Source organism: Pelophylax lessonae (genome assembly GCF_965119305.1).
Source record: "Pelophylax lessonae genome assembly, chromosome: 4".
NCBI classification, from domain to species: domain Eukaryota; kingdom Metazoa; phylum Chordata; class Amphibia; order Anura; family Ranidae; genus Pelophylax; species Pelophylax lessonae.
In genome coordinates, this window is record NC_138771.1 from 327,983,205 (window position 1) to 328,001,472 (window position 18,268).

The window sequence follows — 18,268 nt, forward strand, 5'->3', positions numbered from 1 at the left end:
ATGTCCTACCTGTCAGGTACATCTCTTCTCCTTCTGAGAACATCTGCTGGCAACGTACACAGCGGGCACATGTTGGGTGATAGTGCTTTCCTCCTGCCTGAAATAACAGATACCCTTTAGGAATTCTGTCACAAGATTCTTTACATTATTCCAGTCACTTTACAATTAACTCAAAGTATTGCACTTGGAACTCCAGGCTAAAAGAAGATTCAATCTGTGAACTACTAAAGCCACACAGAAAACATTACAAATGTGCTACAGGGAGGGTTAGGGTAAGGGTTAGGATGACAAGGAGGGTTATTGCTATGGGGACCATTAGTTCAAGGGTTAGAGTTACAGGTAGGGTTAGGGTAAGGGTGAGGATGACAAGGAGGGTTATTGTTATGGGGACCGTTAGTTCAAGGGTTAGAGTTACAGTAGGGTTAGGATTACAGGCAATGTTGGTATGAGAGTAAGGATTAGAGGAAGGGTTACTGCACTGGTAATTTATGAGTGTTAGGGTTACAGGAAGAGTTATTGTGGGGGCTAGGGTTTAAGGAAGGGTTAGGGTAAGAGTAAATATTACAGGAATGATTAGTGTGAGGTTTAGTGTTATAGGAAGGGTTAAAGTGGGGGGTAGTGTTAGAAGTAGGGTTAGTGTTATAGGATGGGTTAGTGTTATAAGAAGGGTTAGTGTGAGGGTTGCTGTTATAGGAATGGATAATGGTATGGTTATTGTTATAGGAAGCGAAAGTGTGAAGGTTAGTGCTATATGAAGGATTCGTTTGAGGGCTAATGTTATAGGAAAGGTTAGTGTTATAGGAAAGGAGAGTGTTATAGGAAAGGATAGTGTTATAGGAAGGGTTAGTGTTATAGGAAGGGTTAGTGTTATATGAAGGGTTAGTGTGAGGGTTAGTGTTATAGGAAGGGTTAGTGTTATAGGAAGGGTTAGTGTGATGGTTAGTGTTATAGGAAGGGTTAGTGTGAGGGTTAGTGTTATAGGAAGGGTTAGTATTATAGGAAGGGTTAGTGTTATAGGAAGGGTTAGTGTTATAGGAAGGGTTAGTGTGATGGTTAGTGTTATAGGAAGGGTTAGTGTGAGGGTTAGTGTTATAGGAAGGGTTAGTGTTATAGGATACCTTTGGGATGAATTAGAGTGGAGACTGCGAGCCAGGCCTTCTCGTTCAACATCAGTGCCTGACCTCACAAACTCGCTTCGGGAAGAATGGTCAAACATTCCCATAGACACACTCGTAAACCTTGTGGACAGCCTTCCCAGAAGAGTTGAAGCTGTTATAGTTGCAAAGGGTGGGCCAAACCAAAATTGAACCCTACAGACTAAGACTGGGAAGCCAATAAAGTTCATGTGCGTGTAAATGCAGGTGTCCCAATACTTTTGACAATACAAATAAGTAAAAAAAATGTGCTTTAAATAAAATATAAAAAATATAAAAATAGAGCTGCAACTTGATTGTGAGATAAACACAAAAATCAAACCAAACTAGAATAAAGTTGCGCTATACTGAAATTACAGTAAATCAATTAATTGTGCATCAAACAAAAATAGGCCGTTTAAATTGCACCATAAAAGTCCTTTCACTGCCGTGATAAACACCTGTACAAATATACAAATGAAGAAAAAGTTCAACAATAATCTTCCACGTGATAATACCACCCACCGCCACCAAAGTAGTGATGAAACCTCCACCAAATCAGGAATGCCTCTTACCAGACAAATAGGACCTCTTGGGTGAGAGGTCAATACCACTTTTGGCTTACCCCTGCCAGGGCCTCCTCATCCTGCAAGAGGGATGAGTGATTAAGGAGGCAGTCTCCCTCAGGACGACGTCAGATTGTGATGAAATGCGTCGGATTGAACGGCGTGCTGACGTCAGCACTTATGGTGATCCTGGAAGGATGGCACCCTGACAGTACACAAGGGCCAGGATAGCAAACCAGCATGTGATAGATAAAATCAGGTGTGTGACATCATGCCCAGACAGCAGGAAGTGATGATGCAATCAGAGTCTATAAGAGACAGCAGTCTGCACATTTCCAAGATGGCTGCCAACAGGAGGGCAAGGTAAGACCTTGAAAAAAGGTTACTGTCAGGGTTAGTGTTTTAGAGAGGGTTAGTGTTATAGGGAAGGTTACTGTGAGAGTCAGGGAGGGTTAGGGTTAGTGTTACAAGAACGGTTAGTGTGAGGTCTAGTGTCATAGGAAGGGTTAGTGTAAGGGTTAGTATTACAGGAAGGGTTAGTATAATAAGAAGGTTTAGTCTGAGGATTAGTGTTATAGGAATGGTTAGTGCAGGCGTTAGTGTCATAGAAAGGGTTAATGTAAGGTCTAGTGTTTTTAGGTAGGGTGAGGGTGAGGGTTAGGGATATAGGAGGGTTAGTGCTAAGGTTACAGGATGGGTAAGAATGAGTGGGGCCAGGGGCAGGATTCCAGGACTTCTGTAATAAGCTCCTTGCATTGAAGTTGTAGGAAATTTTTCGGAGCGGATGCAACCCTCACACTCCTTCTTTGCAGGCCTTGGCCATTGTAAAAGTTTTAATTATTGAAACTCCAACTGTTTAGAAGGTTTGCAGATGAGTTTTTCAGAAAAAGGTTTATACCCTAGAAGGGTCATTTAGAATTGTGCAACAATTTATTGCAGAAATTAATGACAGGATATCATTTAGAGTCGGTTAACACTAGCGCGACTTGTCAGGCGACTTGCCAGCCTGACAAGTCGCGCTCCCTTGCGGTCCATTGACCGCTACAGGACCCGTTCTAATAGGAGTGACACAAGTCGCTCCGACTTAGAAAAAGGGTCCTGTACTACTTCGGGGCGACCTCGGAGCGACTTGCATAGACTTCCATTATGTGAAGTCCCTGCAAGTCGCTTCAAAGTCGTGGTGCATGGTAATGCACAAGTCGCCCCCGAAGTAGTAAGGAGTCGTGTCGCCTCAGTGTGAACCGGATCTTAAGCATTACACATAATGTAATTCATTTCCAACATTGTACAGTATTTATAAACAGCACTCACTACAACAAATGTGGCCCTTGCAGCATTACCTGCACATTTTGGCCACATTTAAGTAAAAGCTGTTGCAAACCTCAGACATGAAATATGAACAAGGCATATCCCTTGCATATCCCTGTGTAGTTGTCTCAGTTAAAATCATTGTAATTTCTATCTGCTGCTTCTTTTATCTGCTATCAGCATGAATCACTTCTGACAAGTTTTCCTGACACAAAGAGAAAAAAGGGGACAGGGGAGGGATCTCCAGCTGACTGTTCCTGTGTGATTTGTGAAGAGGGGTGTGTCCCTTCCCTCCAATAAGCTCTCAGAGCTCGAGTCCTTACTGATGTAACTTAAGTTCTCCACCCCCTGCTTTTCAGAGCTGAGAGATCCTGTGTAAATACTGCACTTTGAATGGACGTAGGGGAAAGACGGCTGTAAATAAACAGGTACAATTTATGTAGAAGGATTTGTTTAATTTCTGTGTATCACCTGAGGCCAGTCATTACACTGGGTATATGTAAGGGTTTACAACCACTTTAGGCATGACTGATGTATAGGGGAGTTTTGCTATTGGGGCAGCTCAATACATAACAAAGTCCCAGATTAAAATCAGAACTAGTACACAAACATAATCTATCTACCCAAACACAGAATTTAACTACAAAATGTTCTGTGTTTAAAAATAACATAATTCACAGGCATGTTTTATTTTAATTTCCTTTCCTTTTTTTTTTAATAATATATTTTTATTCAGAATTTTTGAACATACGGGGTAATGAAAGCTCCTTTCAGCATTAAAGTATACAGAGGAACTGATAACAACATTCAGATGTAAAGATAAACATCAAATAAACACAAACATGTAATAATGAATAGGGCGGGAAAGGTAGCGCAACCCCTAGGAGGGTTATTCAATGGGAAGGGAGAAGACTAGGTGAGTTCTGACCGAGGACATAAATCTTGTCACCCCAAATGGGATCTATCTGTGACAAGGAGTAGTCCGTTTATTACCTAGTATAAGGTGGGTCCATCAGCAGTTGTATAAATGCTACCAAATGGTAGCTAGAGTCTCTCCCAGTTATAGGTGAATAAAAGGCTAATAGGAACTCAATTAAACCAAAGGGTAGGGCAATCCTACAACACAAACCGTTTTGAAGGTAAAGTAAAGTCCTCGAATTTCTGGATCAGCTGATACCTCATAACATAGGCATTCGGGGGGGGGGGCGGGAAAGACAGGAAGGTAAGGGGGGGGTGAGGGGAAGGGAGGTGGAAATCCAGTATACCACTAGTGGGAAGTGTCATATAAGTACTTCAATGTATGGTGTTAACTTGAGAATTCAGCCAGAGTTGCCAATGGAGGTGGAATTTCTGAGCTTTCCTATCTTTGTATGCTAAAAGTCTTTCCATTTCACCTTGGGAGTTTACTCGATTATTAATTTCATTTTTTGATGGTATAGATTTGGAGCGCCATTGTTTAGCTATAGCCACTCCAGATGCAAATAAAATATGGGCGACAATCCTCCTAGAAAGGGGAGGACAGCTGTCCATGCCTAACGAGAGGAGTAATGAAGTGTAGAAGAAAGTGACCGCACTCCGAAAATTCAAATCAAAAGAGGAGTAATTTATTCTTCATCAAATACATCAAAAATCAAACTGTGAGACATGGGACAAAAGAAGGTAGACGCGTTTCACCACACAAGAGGTCGCTTACTCATTACCACATGTGGTAATGAGTAAGCGACCTCTTGTGTCGTGAAACGCATCTACCTTCTTTTGTCCCATGAATTACTCCTCTTTTGATTTGAATTTTCGGAGTGCGGTCACTTTCTTCTACACTTGATTAGTTTACCAGATGATGGATCCGACCTGCACCTGAAATTATCTCACCTGGAGCAGTCACACCTGTGTTTGGATTTCTAACGAGAGGAGTGCCAAAGCAGGGGTCATCTTGAAAGGTACCTTTATCACCTCTGCAATCAGTATCGATATCTCAACCCAGAAGGGTCGTATTTTCGGACATCCCTATAAAATATGGAACAGGTTGCCTAGCCCCCCACATTCCCACCCAACAAAGGGAGGAAAATTTCCTTTCCTTTTAATTCATCTGCTATAGGAAAAACAGCTTTTTGATTTTAATGCCACTTTAATCCTTATGTTATGTATACTGAGTCCCTTTTGTGCTTTGTGTGATCAATGTTTTTCATTTTTTTATATTGCAAAAGTCAAAAATTGTTTCTAGTCTTTAATCTAAAGAATACAGGATATTAAAATAAAATCCTAGAGACTACTTTATTCTGCTGGTAAAAACAAAAGCCAATGACAATAAACATGTAAACTCAAGCAATTCGTTAACAAAACAAGCTGAAAAAACTACAAAGCTGTATCAGTAGACTCATTTTCTGTATGATGATAATTTTGTATCTTTCAAAAGAACAGCTAAATGCTTTTGGCATCCATTGCAAGAAATAAGATTAGTCATTGTCATAAACCATTTGCAAATTAACGGATTGCTGAGCCTGTAAAGATGTGTTTTGTCATTCAGGGACTCCTATGACCATTTGGCTCAACGCATGTTGATAATTGTGGTTAAACAAACCCAGTGGCAGCCCGTGCATAGGGGGCACCAGGGCGCCGCCCCCCTACCCCTAAAAAAAAGAAAAAAAAACACAAAAAAAAAACACAAAAAAAAAACAAAACGAACAAATAAAGTTGTATAAAAAAAAAATTGGGTTCGCCGGCCTCGCCTGAAGGAACTGGTGGCTAGGGGGGGGGGGTGGGGTTACCTCCCAGAAGAGGCGCCGATTGGCTGCCTTCTGGGGGGTAACCTGGGCACAAGTCTTTGCGATTGGACACCCTCACTTTCTGATATCCTGGCTGTGATTGGTCCAGTCTACAGCCTGGACCAATCATCATCCAGGATATCGCTGACGTCGCAATGGGGGCGGTGCCGGTGCGTGCGTCAGTCACTCACCGTCACCGCCGCTCAGAGAAGAGGCGAGGCCGCCCGCCGGTTCCCGCCGCCGAGACGAGGGAGAAGGACCCGCCGCAGAAGAGGAGGAAGAAGCTGAGCCGCGCCGCCGCCAGGTAAGTTTGAAGGGAACACACACGCTGGTCTCTGCATCGATTAGGATACAATGCTGTGGGCACTCTGCAATCATTGGGGGACAATGCTGGCACTCTGCAATCATTGGGGGACAATGCTGGCACTCTGCAATAATTGGGGGACAAAGCTGTGGCGCTCTGCAATCATTGGGGGACAATGCTGGCACTCTGCAATCATTGGGGGACAATGCTGGCACTCTGCAATCATTGGGGGACAAAGCTGTGGCGCTCTGCAATCATTGGGGGACAATGCTGGCACTCTGCAATAATTGGGGGACAAAGCTGTGGCGCTCTGCAATCATTGGGGGACAATGCTGGCACTCTGCAATAATTGGGGGACAATGCTGTGGCGCTCTGCAATTATTGGGGGACAATGCTGTGGCGCTCTGCAATCATTGGGGGACAATGCTGGCACTCTGCAATAATTGGGGGACAATGCTGTGGCGCTCTGCAATCATTGGGGGACAATGCTGTGGCACTCTGCAATCATTGGGGGACAATGCTGTGGCGCTCTGCAATAATTTGGGGACAATGCTGTGGCGCTCTGCAATAATTTGGGGACAATGCTGTGGCACTCTGCAATAATTGGGGTACAATGCTGTGGGCACTCTGCAATCATTGGGGGACAATGCTGTGGCGCTCTGCAATCATTGGGGGACAATGCTGTGGCGCTCTGCAATCATTGGGGGACAATGCTGTGGCACTCTGCAATCATTGGGGGACAATGCTGTGGCGCTCTGCAATAATTGGGGGACAATGCTGTGGCACTCTGCAATCATTGGGGGACAATGCTGTGGCGCTCTGCAATCATTAGGGGACAATGCTGTGGCGCTCTGCAATCATTGGGGGACAATGCTGTGGCCACTCTGCAATCATTGGGGTACAATGCTGTGGCACTCTGCAATCATTGCGGTACAATGCTGTGGGCACTCTGCAATCATTGCGGTACAATGCTGTGGGCACTCTGCAATCATTGGGGTACAATGCTGTGGGCAGTCTGCAATCATTGGGGTACAATGCAGTGGGCACTCTGCAATCATTGGGGGACAATGCTGTGGGCGCTCTGCAATCATTGGGGGACAATGCTGTGGCGCTCTGCAATCATTGGGGGACAATGTGCCACCTCTGCAATCATTGGGGGACAATGCTGTGGCGCTCTGCAATCATTGGGGGACAATGTGCCACCTCTGCAATCATTGGGGGACAATGCTGTGGCGCTCTGCAATCATTGGGGGACAATGCTGTGGCACTCTGCAACCATTGGGGTACAATGCTGTGGCGCTCTGCAATCATTAGGGGACAATGCTGTGGCGCTCTGCAATCATTGGGGGACAATGCTGTGGCCACTCTGCAATCATTGGGGTACAATGCTGTGGCACTCTGCAATCATTGCGGTACAATGCTGTGGGCACACTGCAATCATTGCGGTACAATGCTGTGGGCACTCTGCAATCATTGGGGTACAATGCTGTGGGCAGTCTGCAATCATTGGGGTACAATGCAGTGGGCACTCTGCAATCATTGGGGGACAATGCTGTGGGCGCTCTGCAATCATTGGGGGACAATGCTGTGGCGCTCTGCAATCATTGGGGGACAATGTGCCACCTCTGCAATCATTGGGGGACAATGCTGTGGCGCTCTGCAATCATTGGGGGACAATGCTGTGGCGCTCTGCAACCATTGGGGTACAATGCTGTGGGCACTCTGCAATCATTGGGGGACAATGCTGTGGCGCTCTGCAATCATTGGGGGACAATGCTTTATTTGTGGGGAAAATTTTATTTCGGTACAGTGTCGCACGATCGCCCAATTGTCCGTTAAATGAACGCAGTGTCGAATCGCAAAAAATGGCCTGGTCATTAAGGGGGCAAATCCTTCCGGTCAAGAAGTGATTAAAACAGCTTCATCTTTATTTAGGAACCACAGTACCCAACTGCTGATAAGACCAGTTGATGCGTTTCAGCCTATAAGGCCTTAGTCATAACTACATTTAGACACAACATTTTGAAATATATAGTGACTCTACATATCACAGGCTCCACCCATTCATTGTCCCAAGTAATTGCAGACAATTAGCAAAAACTAGAATCGGATGTAGTATATACCAGTGTTTCTCAACCTTTTTTAAGTCAAGGCACCCTTTAAATTATGCACAATCTCAAGGCACCCTATTCTAAATTGTAAAAGAAACGAATAGTTTTACACAGTGCAGCGGCATTAACACACATAGGACAATTAACATTAGAGATGATTTATTTTATACACCTTTGCCCACTGGTATTGACTTGTGTTCCAGTGTTTCTCCTCTCCCTCAGTTTCCCTCCCTCATTCAGCTAATGTGACCCCAGTGCAGAAGAAGAAGTTGTAATGCTGCACAAATTAAAACCTTGTGTAACAAAAAAAAATGCAGGTGAGATCCCCCTGCCGGCATGCTGATAATTTTTGGGCAATTTTTTGCATTTTGTTAGGGAACCCTGAAGAACCCAGAAGGCACCCAGCATCATTTATTAGAATTCCAACAGGTGGATCACATGGTGTCCAAGTTTGTAATGCTGCACAAATTAAAACCTGTGGTTTTGTGTAACGAGATCCACCTGCCAACATTCTGAAAATTTTTGGGCAATTTGAGGCAATTTTTGGCATTTTGTCAAGGCACCCCTAAAGAGCCCAGAAGGCACCCCAGGGTGCCACGGCACTCTGGTTGAAAAAGGCTGGTATATACTAAGGAAACCCATGTATGTGCCACTTAATATCCACAAACTATACAATGATAGTATACATAGATAAAAATGCAAATAAAACAATCAATGAAAATAATGAAGAAAAATTATGAAGAGACCAAAAGGGAAGAAAAATGCTGGAGAGAGACAGTTTAACTACTTCCCGCCCGCGCTATAGCCGAAAGACGGCTACAGCCCGGGCTCTAATTTCCGGGAGGCTGTCTTTAAGCGGCCTCCCAGTCACAGGCTCCCACGCGCTCCTGCGAGCGCGCATCGGGGAAAATCTGTGCCGGCCGTGTCTCTTGGACATAGCCAATCACAGATTGTGGTGAATGGCCAATCACAGCGGCCATTTACCACGTGATCGGACCGTGCAATGAGAGGTGATCTCATATGTAAACATATGAGATCATCTCTCATCGCCAGCTCTCTTCCCCACACAGAGACTGCAGTGTGAGGAAGAGGAGAGCCGATCACCGGTAAGGGGACACAGAGGAATGTAATCAGGGCACTGATCACCAGTGCCCTGATTACAGAAGAGGGGGAAAAATGCCATAACTGCCCACAGTGCCCACCATCAGTGCCCCCCATCAGTGCCCATAGTGCTGCCAGTCAGTGGCCATCAGTGCCTGCTCATCTAGGCACTGATGGGCACTGACTAGCAGCACTATGGGCACTGAGTGTGGGCACTGATGATGCTGCCCATCAGTGCTGATCAGTGCCACCCGTCAGTATCCATCAGTGCCACCCATCAGTGTCCATCAGTGCCACCCATCAGTGCCGCCTCTCAGTTCCCATCAGTGCCGCCTCTCAGTGCCCATCAGTGCCGTCCGTCAGTGCCGCATCTCAGTGCCCAGCAGTGCCACCTCTCAGTGCCCAGCAGTGCCACCTATCAGTGCCCAGCAGTGCCACCTATCAGTGCTCATCAGTGCCGCCTATCAGTGCTCATCAGTGCCGCCTATCAGTGCCACCTATCAGTGCCACCTATCAGTGCTCATCAGTGCGGCATATTAGTACCTCCTCATCGGTGCCACCTCATCAGTGCCCATAAGTGCCACCTCATCAGTGCCCAAAAGTGCCACCTCATCAGTGCCCATCAGTGCAGCCTATCAGTGCCCATCAGTGCCGCCTCATCAGCGCACATCAGTGAAGGAGAAAAATGTATTTATTTTCAAAATTTACTCACAGAAAATAAGAAAAACTTTTTTTTTCAAAATTTTCTGTCTTTTTTCTTTTTTTGATTAAATACCACCAAAAGAAAGCTCTATTTGTGTATAAAAAATGATAAAAATTTCATATGGGTACAGTGTAGCATGACCGCGCAATTGTCATTCAAAGTGTGAGAGCGCTGAAAGCTGAAAATTGGCCTGGGCAGGAAGGGGGTATAAGTGCCCAGTAGGCAAGTGGTTAATGTATGTGCAGATCTAGATCCCATCTCAGGTTTAACCCCCAAGGTGATCTGGAATTAAGTCTAAAAATCCACCATGCCTCTGTTCCTAGTAAAAATTGCTATACATGCAGCTTTTTTCTTTATTCTTTATTTAAGCTGTCATATTACCAGCACAGGAATACAATTGGTACACATACACACATTTCAGCTTTAATATTTTCTTAGACAATGATCTGGTACACAGATCAAGTACCGTATATACTCGAGTATAAGCCAAGTTCATGCTGAAAAAGCCCCCCTCGGCTTATACTCCAGTCACTGGCTCACTTACTTTTTAAAAATGGCGCCGCCCGGCGCTGACATGTCACTGCGCATGCGCCGCATGCCCGGGAATAGCCGAACGTGTACGAGCTTTCAAAAGCACCGGCGGCGAATGCGCTGTGACGTGTTGGCGCCGGGCGGCGCCATTTTTAAATCTAAGGCATCTCACCGACAGGTAGGTAAGACTCCTCCACAGCCCCTGCATTTCCTCATGCAGTGCTGCGGCATGGTACAGGACATTCTCCTGTACCATGCCCGCAGCACTGCATCTCCTGTGCCATGCCTGTACCTACTGTGCCATGCCTATACCTACTGTGCCATGCCTGTACCTGCTGTGCCATGCCTATACCATCACCTGTGCCATGCCTATACCATCTCCTGTACCATGACCGTTGCCATGCCTGTACCATGACCTGTGCCATGCCTATACCATCACCTGTGCCATGCCTATACCATGACCTGTGCCATGCCTATACCATGATCTTTGCCATGCCTGTACCATGACCTGTGCCATGCCTGTACCATGACCTGTGCCATGCCTGTACCATGCCTGAACCATCTCCTGCACCATGCCCACAGCCCCTGTTTTGTGTCTCGTGGTGGTCCAGTTGGGTCCAGTAGGTGCTGCATTTCCCACCCTAGGCTTATACTCGAGTCAATACGTTTTCCCACTTTTTTGTGGTAAAATTAGGGGCCTCGGCTTATACTCGAGTATATACGGTAAGTCACAGAAAAGTCAGAAATCTTTATCTGCATACCTATCCTGGGTTAGGGGGTCAGCATAAAATAACCTATTTTAAATATTTTTTGTTCACTTAAATCGTTTTTTCATTCTCATACAAGTCTATGGGAATGTAGTCGGCAATGGTAGCCTCCTCTGTGACAGGTTCCTTTACAATGCTAGAGAGAATGTAGGATATCGTTTATTTATTTCATTTTCTATGAGTCACTGTGTGGTTTGTGGATAGAGGTTTTCAACTGTAATGCTTTTTTATATAAAATTTTAGGCTTCCATATAATTTGTTTGACTTGCTATGTGATTCACCCAAGTGTTTTGTATGACTTCCCAGGAAAGTCACATAAGTTAAGGTCGCAGTGGCAATCTGCCTTGAGGAGCTGAAGAGCTAAAGTGCTTTATTTCCACTCCATTGGCTCAGTACTATCCAGGCAGATCTCAGTGAGGTGTGCTGGGATGCTGCTGACATGGAAGAGATACGGGCAGACAACAGAAATTGAGGAAAGCTGAGCAAACAACACAAGGGAGAATGGAATTGTAATGTTCAACATTACCAGAAGTGCATAATAGGAATAAAAGCAATATACATATTTTCAGGAGACAGTAAAACTGAAAATTGCCAACAATGCTTGAAATGGCAGTTTCCTAAGAGGATGCCACTGTCTCCTAATTCACTACAATAATAGACTTGATTGTTCAGTACTTCTCAGCCATGAAATATTGGTAGGCTTACAATTATATTATTTATGAAGCACTAGCTTTTCAATATATATTACTGCATCTTAAAATCTACACTTGAGCTCATATAAAGCGTTACTCTACCATTCAGTAAGTAATAAATACTATAAAACCTTTAACCAACACACCATGGATTTTGAAGATAATGTCCAAACGTATATTAACGTGCCATCACATGCCTGTCAAAGGTGTCCTACTTGGCCCCCAAAACATGGCACCTTTACTTCTGCAATGTGATCACCTTAATATATATTTGGACATTATCTTGAAAATCCATGCTGTGCTGTCGATATATGCTTTGATTTACAATGTTACTGGTCTCCAGCTGGTAGCTGTTACAGCCCCCACCTATACCTTGCCATTTCCAGGAACGTGTGCGATAGTTATATTATATTTGGTGATAATGCATCAGGTACCCATTAGGCTTCTTCACTTCTTTCAGATTTTAGGATAAGAATGAGGGATACGTGTTTGCGTCATCTTAGGAGTTAAATGGTAATCTCTAATTTAGGTTAAAGTGGTAGTAAACTCTGTACTACCACTTGTACCTACAGGTAAGCCTATAATAAGGCTTACCTTCGTTCTAAGGTAAGTCTATCATAGTCAATCATATTGTGCTAATATGCAATCACCTGCTGTTTACAATGGCTGTAAGGATAAAGAATAAATGTCAGGGTGCAAGATGGCTGTTCAAGTTTATGAATTTAGGTAGTGTTAAAGCAGAACTAAAACCTCCAATGCTTTACAGCCAAGGAAGCTGACATCTTAGCCTCGTTTGATCTGCAGTTGCTATGGTGCTGCACATGTGATCAGCTATGACAACAACCATTTGATGGCTTGGCAGTTCAGCTGACAGCCAATGTAAACACATTAGTAACTGTACAGTTATCATTCAGGACATGGCTGATTTTGGGAAACAAGTTAAATCAGTGGGTTTAGTTCCACTTTAAATGTTAGGATGATTCTAATGGGCATAGTTTACATGTAGGGACATTTTGGTCCTTTAATTTTGTGTTCCCATTTTAAAAGCCATGTGCCAAGAATTACTGTGCCAAGCTCCCTGCCCCAAAAACAATTGTCCCAATAGGGTTTTCAAGTTGTTGTGATCACACTTCCCTTTCACTTCCATTCCTTCTTTATTATAGCTCAGCTTGTTTCTTAAAGTGGTTGTAAACTCTTACAAATACCCAGATGCACAGAGATGAAACAAATCCTTCTACATAGGTTATTACTTGTTTATCTGCAGTCTTCTCATCTCTACATCTGTCCAAAGTGTAACATATATAAAGTTTGTCTAATTTGTCAGAAAAAAAAGGTGGTGGGAGCTGAAGTTACACTCTGCAGAGCTCAGTGAGGAGAGCTTTGACAGTTTATTAGAGGGAAAGGCCACCCCCCCCCCCCACACACACACAGCATACAGGAACAGAGCTGAGGCTATCAATCAGCTGGAGATCCCTCCCCGTCACCTTTTTTCTCTTGGTGGCAAGAAGACTTGTTAGAAGCGATTCATGCTGATAGCAGAGGAACAAAGCAACAGATAGAGATTACATTTAGTGCTCTTAATTGAGAAGCACACTATAGAAGGATATGTTTTGTTTGCATTTCATGTCTGAGGTTTAAAACCACTTTAACGGTCACTGAGCATGTGTACATTGGAATGTTATCAAAGCAGTGTCTTGTGTGCATCAGAACAATAATAAAAAGCACCATGGAACATATTGGAAGATTTGAGCATTTCTAACAAGGAGTTTAGCAGGATAAGTGATAGGAATTAGATTGCTAGGTAAAGCAACACTGTTTCTTGGTTATTAAAATATTAACAGTGCTACCATGTAAAAAAAAAAAAAAAAGACTATTTACTTGTTCAGTGGGTGGTAAGTCCATTCTTCACTCTCTTTCAGAGCTACGAGCAGCACTGCTTTCAAGTGTGTTAGATAATATGTCACCCACTGGGTGCTGTGGTTCCTCTTGCCAACATTTACTAATATTGCATTAATTAACATTTTTGAAAAGGTGGGTTATGCCTTTAGGGAGATTTAACACTTAGAGCTACAGTATATTTCCAACAATGGCATTTGGGGGCTGAACCAACTCAAGAAATACAAATTGTGATAACATTTTTCTAATTTAATTTCCCCTCTGTAAAGATCTATAGTTAAATTTGAGAAAAGGGGTTGTAGGGAATACTGAGAGGAGGCAGAAGGTTATTTTTACTTTAAAACTATTTCTCATTTCCGTTGTTAGTCTATACAGCTGAAAGTTAGCTTTACATAAAGCAGACAGCATGCTGCCTTCAATAATCAGTCCTTGCAGAAGTCTTTACTAAAAGAGCCACAATGACCCAGGGGTTGTGCAAAAGGACATCATCATTTAGGTATGCGTTGGGCTTAAAGGGTAAAAAAACCTTCAAAGTTTTGTTACAGTCATAGCTACGCATGCGTTAAAATGTGTAGCACTGTTTAGCAATGTGCAGAAGGTTAACTAATGTGTGTTTCATATGGTTTATGTTAGGATCTGTACTCCATGTAAGGCTAACTGCTGTTACCACTGTCCCACCAAAATATAAACAGGTGGGGAACATATTTTCATTGTTGATGTACAGCAAGGAGAAGCTATAAAAGTCATAATCACATTTTTCTCCCCTTTTGCATAACTGCCCATAATACTCCAAACAAGTGCACATAGGGTTAATCAGCCCAAGATGTTCAGTCCTTATCTCTCACAGCTGTACACTATCTCCTCTCTGCTCCAAGCCATTCCCCCCATCTCCCTGACAACTGATGACACTGGCTCCAACTCTAGCCATATAAGAGGGAGCTTCCTTTGGTCTCTAGACAATGCCTGACGAAGGGGCACGCATGCCTCGAACGCTAGCACCACCCCGCTTCCACCGGATGTGATGAGGGAGAAGCTGTGATGCCGAAAGGACACCAGAAAGTGCCAGAAGCCACTGACACAGCCAGGACCCAGGGCTGTCTACACCTCTCCTGCCTCCACTGCAGTGGATCGGATGACTTGCAGTAAAGCCTGCTTTCCTATCACTCATGGGAGTGCATTACCTTCTATGCCAATAAAGGATTGTTTTAATACTACACTCAGGTGGCGCTGCTCTGTTCTCTCTTTTTATTTGTCTACCATGCACAGAGTCCCCTCCTAACTCTGATAGAGCCGGCGGCCACCCAGCCATCCATCTCCACATAGACTCTACTCCATGGACTTTGTATCTATATACACCTGAACATTTATCATTATTGTGTTTTTTATTAATATTTTTTGATTCTATATATCTGCTTTTATATCTATTGTTTACATTTGTTTTTATAATTTTCCCCTCACACTGTGGGTTTAATAGCGCTGGTCCAGCATCTGTTATATATTTCTATAAAAGGACGTGACTCTAGCATATGATAAATTAATTTTTCAACAACTGCAGGGTTAAAAAGCTTAATGAGTTCCACTGAAGAGATGTCACAACATGTTAAAGTGGAGTTCCACCCTAATTTTATACTTACCTCCATCTTCTCGCTCCGGGTCACCTGAAAAAGAAATGGATAATCGCATTTTTTTTTTTTTTTACTTACCTCGTAGCGAAGAAAATATACTTACCTTACTTCCTTCTTCCTCCTTCCTCGGCCGCGGCCCGTCGTCACTTCCTGGCTCTGCAATGATTTCTGGGAGCTGAACGTTATAGCTCCCAGGAATCATTGCGCCTGCGCCGGCCCCGACGTCAGTTCCGGGGCGCGCGCGTCATCCCCTTCTAAACAGCTTCTGGGCATGCCCAGAAGCTGTGGAGGGATGACGCGCGCGCACCGGAAGTGACGGCGGGGCCGGTGCAGGGCATCGTTGGACCGAAGAAGGCGGAAGAGGACGCCGAAGAGGATCTCGCTGGCTTCAAGCTGCCCACATCTGAGATGGCAGCGCTGGACAAGACGTTTTCAAGGTAAGTATATGTCCTAACAGGTAAGTGCAACCCGGGACAGATCAGAGGCTAGCCATTGTGGAATGCACTAGCCCTGACTGTCCCGGGGGTATTTAAAAAAAAAAAAAATCCAGGGTGGAACTCCGCTTTAAGTACTAAACAGGTTAATAGCCTTGTAAAGTGACAGTTCATTTGAAACACACAGGACACATTTTTTTTCTTTTGCAAAGATCAGGTATTCTAAAATGTCTAGCTGTGCTAAGTGGCTAGATTTTGGCTTGTCATAACAACCATACCTCCAAGACTCTACCACTGATGTACTTGTTGCAGGTCTCGCACTTAATTCCAAACTGAGCATGGTAGTCTGTCTCACAATAAGGCACGCCATCTCTGAAAAACAAGAAATTATAAAAAAAATGTAAAAATATTTTAATAGGTGATACCTGTATCTGGTAGCAGGAAACAAAAAAAAAATGGCTATGTTACACAACAAAGTGTAATAATATTATTAGAACATGAAAACATGACAATAACGATAAACAGAATGTTTATTGCTTGTGTATACATTTATTTATGTTGAAGACTTACTAGGGGAACTCCCACACAATAACCTAGTGCACTTTATCCATTTTTATGTATTGAAGCACATTGCCCATGGTAGCATATTTATTTTAAACGCGTTGTTAACCTCCCTTAACTAAAAAATAAGAACTGGGAATTGTGCATTGTGGTGTGATATAAAGCAGATGCACTTCTGCATACCGTGTCTGTATATACAGTATATTGAGAGCAGTTAGCAATCAATGTAAACTCCCCAACACATTTACAGTGCATTACCGCCTGTTTATATAGTTACATAGTTACATAGTTAGTGAGGTCGAAAAAAGATATCAGTCCATCCAGTTCAACTTATGATGTGTGTGTGTGTGTGTGTGTGTTTGATGTTAACCGTACGTTGTATACCCCTTTATGATGTGGTCTCAAAGGTGCCCATCTAATCGTTTTTTGAAACTATCGATGCTCCCAGCTGATACGACTTCTTGTGGAAGAGAATTCCACATCCCCACTGCTCTGACAGTAAAGAACCCTTACGCATTTTAAGGTTAAACCATTTTTCCTCTAGTTTTAGTGAGTAGCCACGTGTCTTATTGTATTCCCTTTCCCTGAAAAGTTTGTTCCTTATGCTCGGGTCACCAGTATAGTATTTGTATATTGATATTATATCCCCTCTCAAGCGTCTCTTCTCCAGAGAGAATAAGTTCAATGCTTGCAGTCTTTCCTCATAGCTGATGTCTTCCATTCCCCTAATTATTTTTATTGTCCTTCTCTGGACTCTCTCCAGTTCCAGCACATCCTTCCTGAGGACCGGTGCCCAGAACTGGACAGCATGCTCCAGATGTGGCCGGATCAGAGTCTTGTAAAGTGGGAGAATAATCTCTTTATTTCTGGAGTGAATCCCCTTTTTTATAAATGCCAGTATTCTATTGGCATTGCTTACAGCGGCTTGGCATTGCATGCCACTGCCAAGCCTGTTGTCCATTAGGACCCCCTGGTCCTTTTCCATCTTAGATTCACCCAGAGGTTCCCTCCCTAGCGAGTAGCTTGAGTTTGTGTTTCTGACGCCCAAGTGCATAACCCTACATTTTTCAAAATTAAAACTCATCTGCCATGTAGTTGCCCACCCCATTATTTTGTTGAGGTCTGCTTGTAAGGTTACCACGTCCTGCATATAAGTTATTGCCCTGCTTAGTTTAGTATCATCTGCAAATACTGAGATAATGCTAGATATCCCCTCCTCTAGATCATTTATGAAAACATTAAACAGGATTGGTCCCAGGACAGATCCTTGGGGGACCCCACTTTCCACACCCGACCAATCCGAGTACTCCCCATTAATCATCACCCTCTGGACTCTCCCCTGGTATCCAGGTACTCACCCTATGGTCCATACCTACATACTTTAGTTTGTACAGTAAACGTTTGTGGGGAACGGTGTCAAAGGCCTTTGCAAAGTCCAGATACACCACATCCACAGGCCTTCCTTTATCTAGGCGGCAGCTCACTTCATCGTAGAAGGTTAAAAGATTGGTCTGGCAAGAACGATTTTTCATGAATCCATGCTGATTACAACTAATAATACTATTTTCATTACTAAAGTCTTGTATATAGTCCCTTAACATCCCCTCCAAAATCTTGCAGACTACTGATTGAGGCTGACCAGTCTATAGTTACCCAGGATATATCTCGGTCCTTTTTTAAATGTTGGTATCATGTTGGCTTTTTTCCAATCAGCTGGCACCATTCTTGTCTGCAGACTATCCGTAAAGATCAAGAATAATGGTCTGGCTATCTC

General features: G+C 43.6%; 1 protein-coding gene across 8 annotated transcripts in view; it reads right to left on the bottom strand.

The window, feature by feature from the left end:
* ABLIM3 (actin binding LIM protein family member 3) overlaps window positions 1-18,268 on the bottom strand; it is a 421,965-nt gene that overhangs the window by 77,024 nt on the left and 326,673 nt on the right. For all 8 annotated transcript variants that reach the window (XM_082254478.1, XM_082254476.1, XM_082254475.1 and 5 more), the window contains exons 6-7: window positions 16,212-16,305; window positions 10-97 (exon numbers count right to left, since the gene is read on the bottom strand). In XM_082254478.1, coding sequence (XP_082110604.1) covers window positions 10-97; window positions 16,212-16,305 — 182 coding nt within the window. The remainder of the gene's footprint in view (window positions 1-9; window positions 98-16,211; window positions 16,306-18,268) is intronic.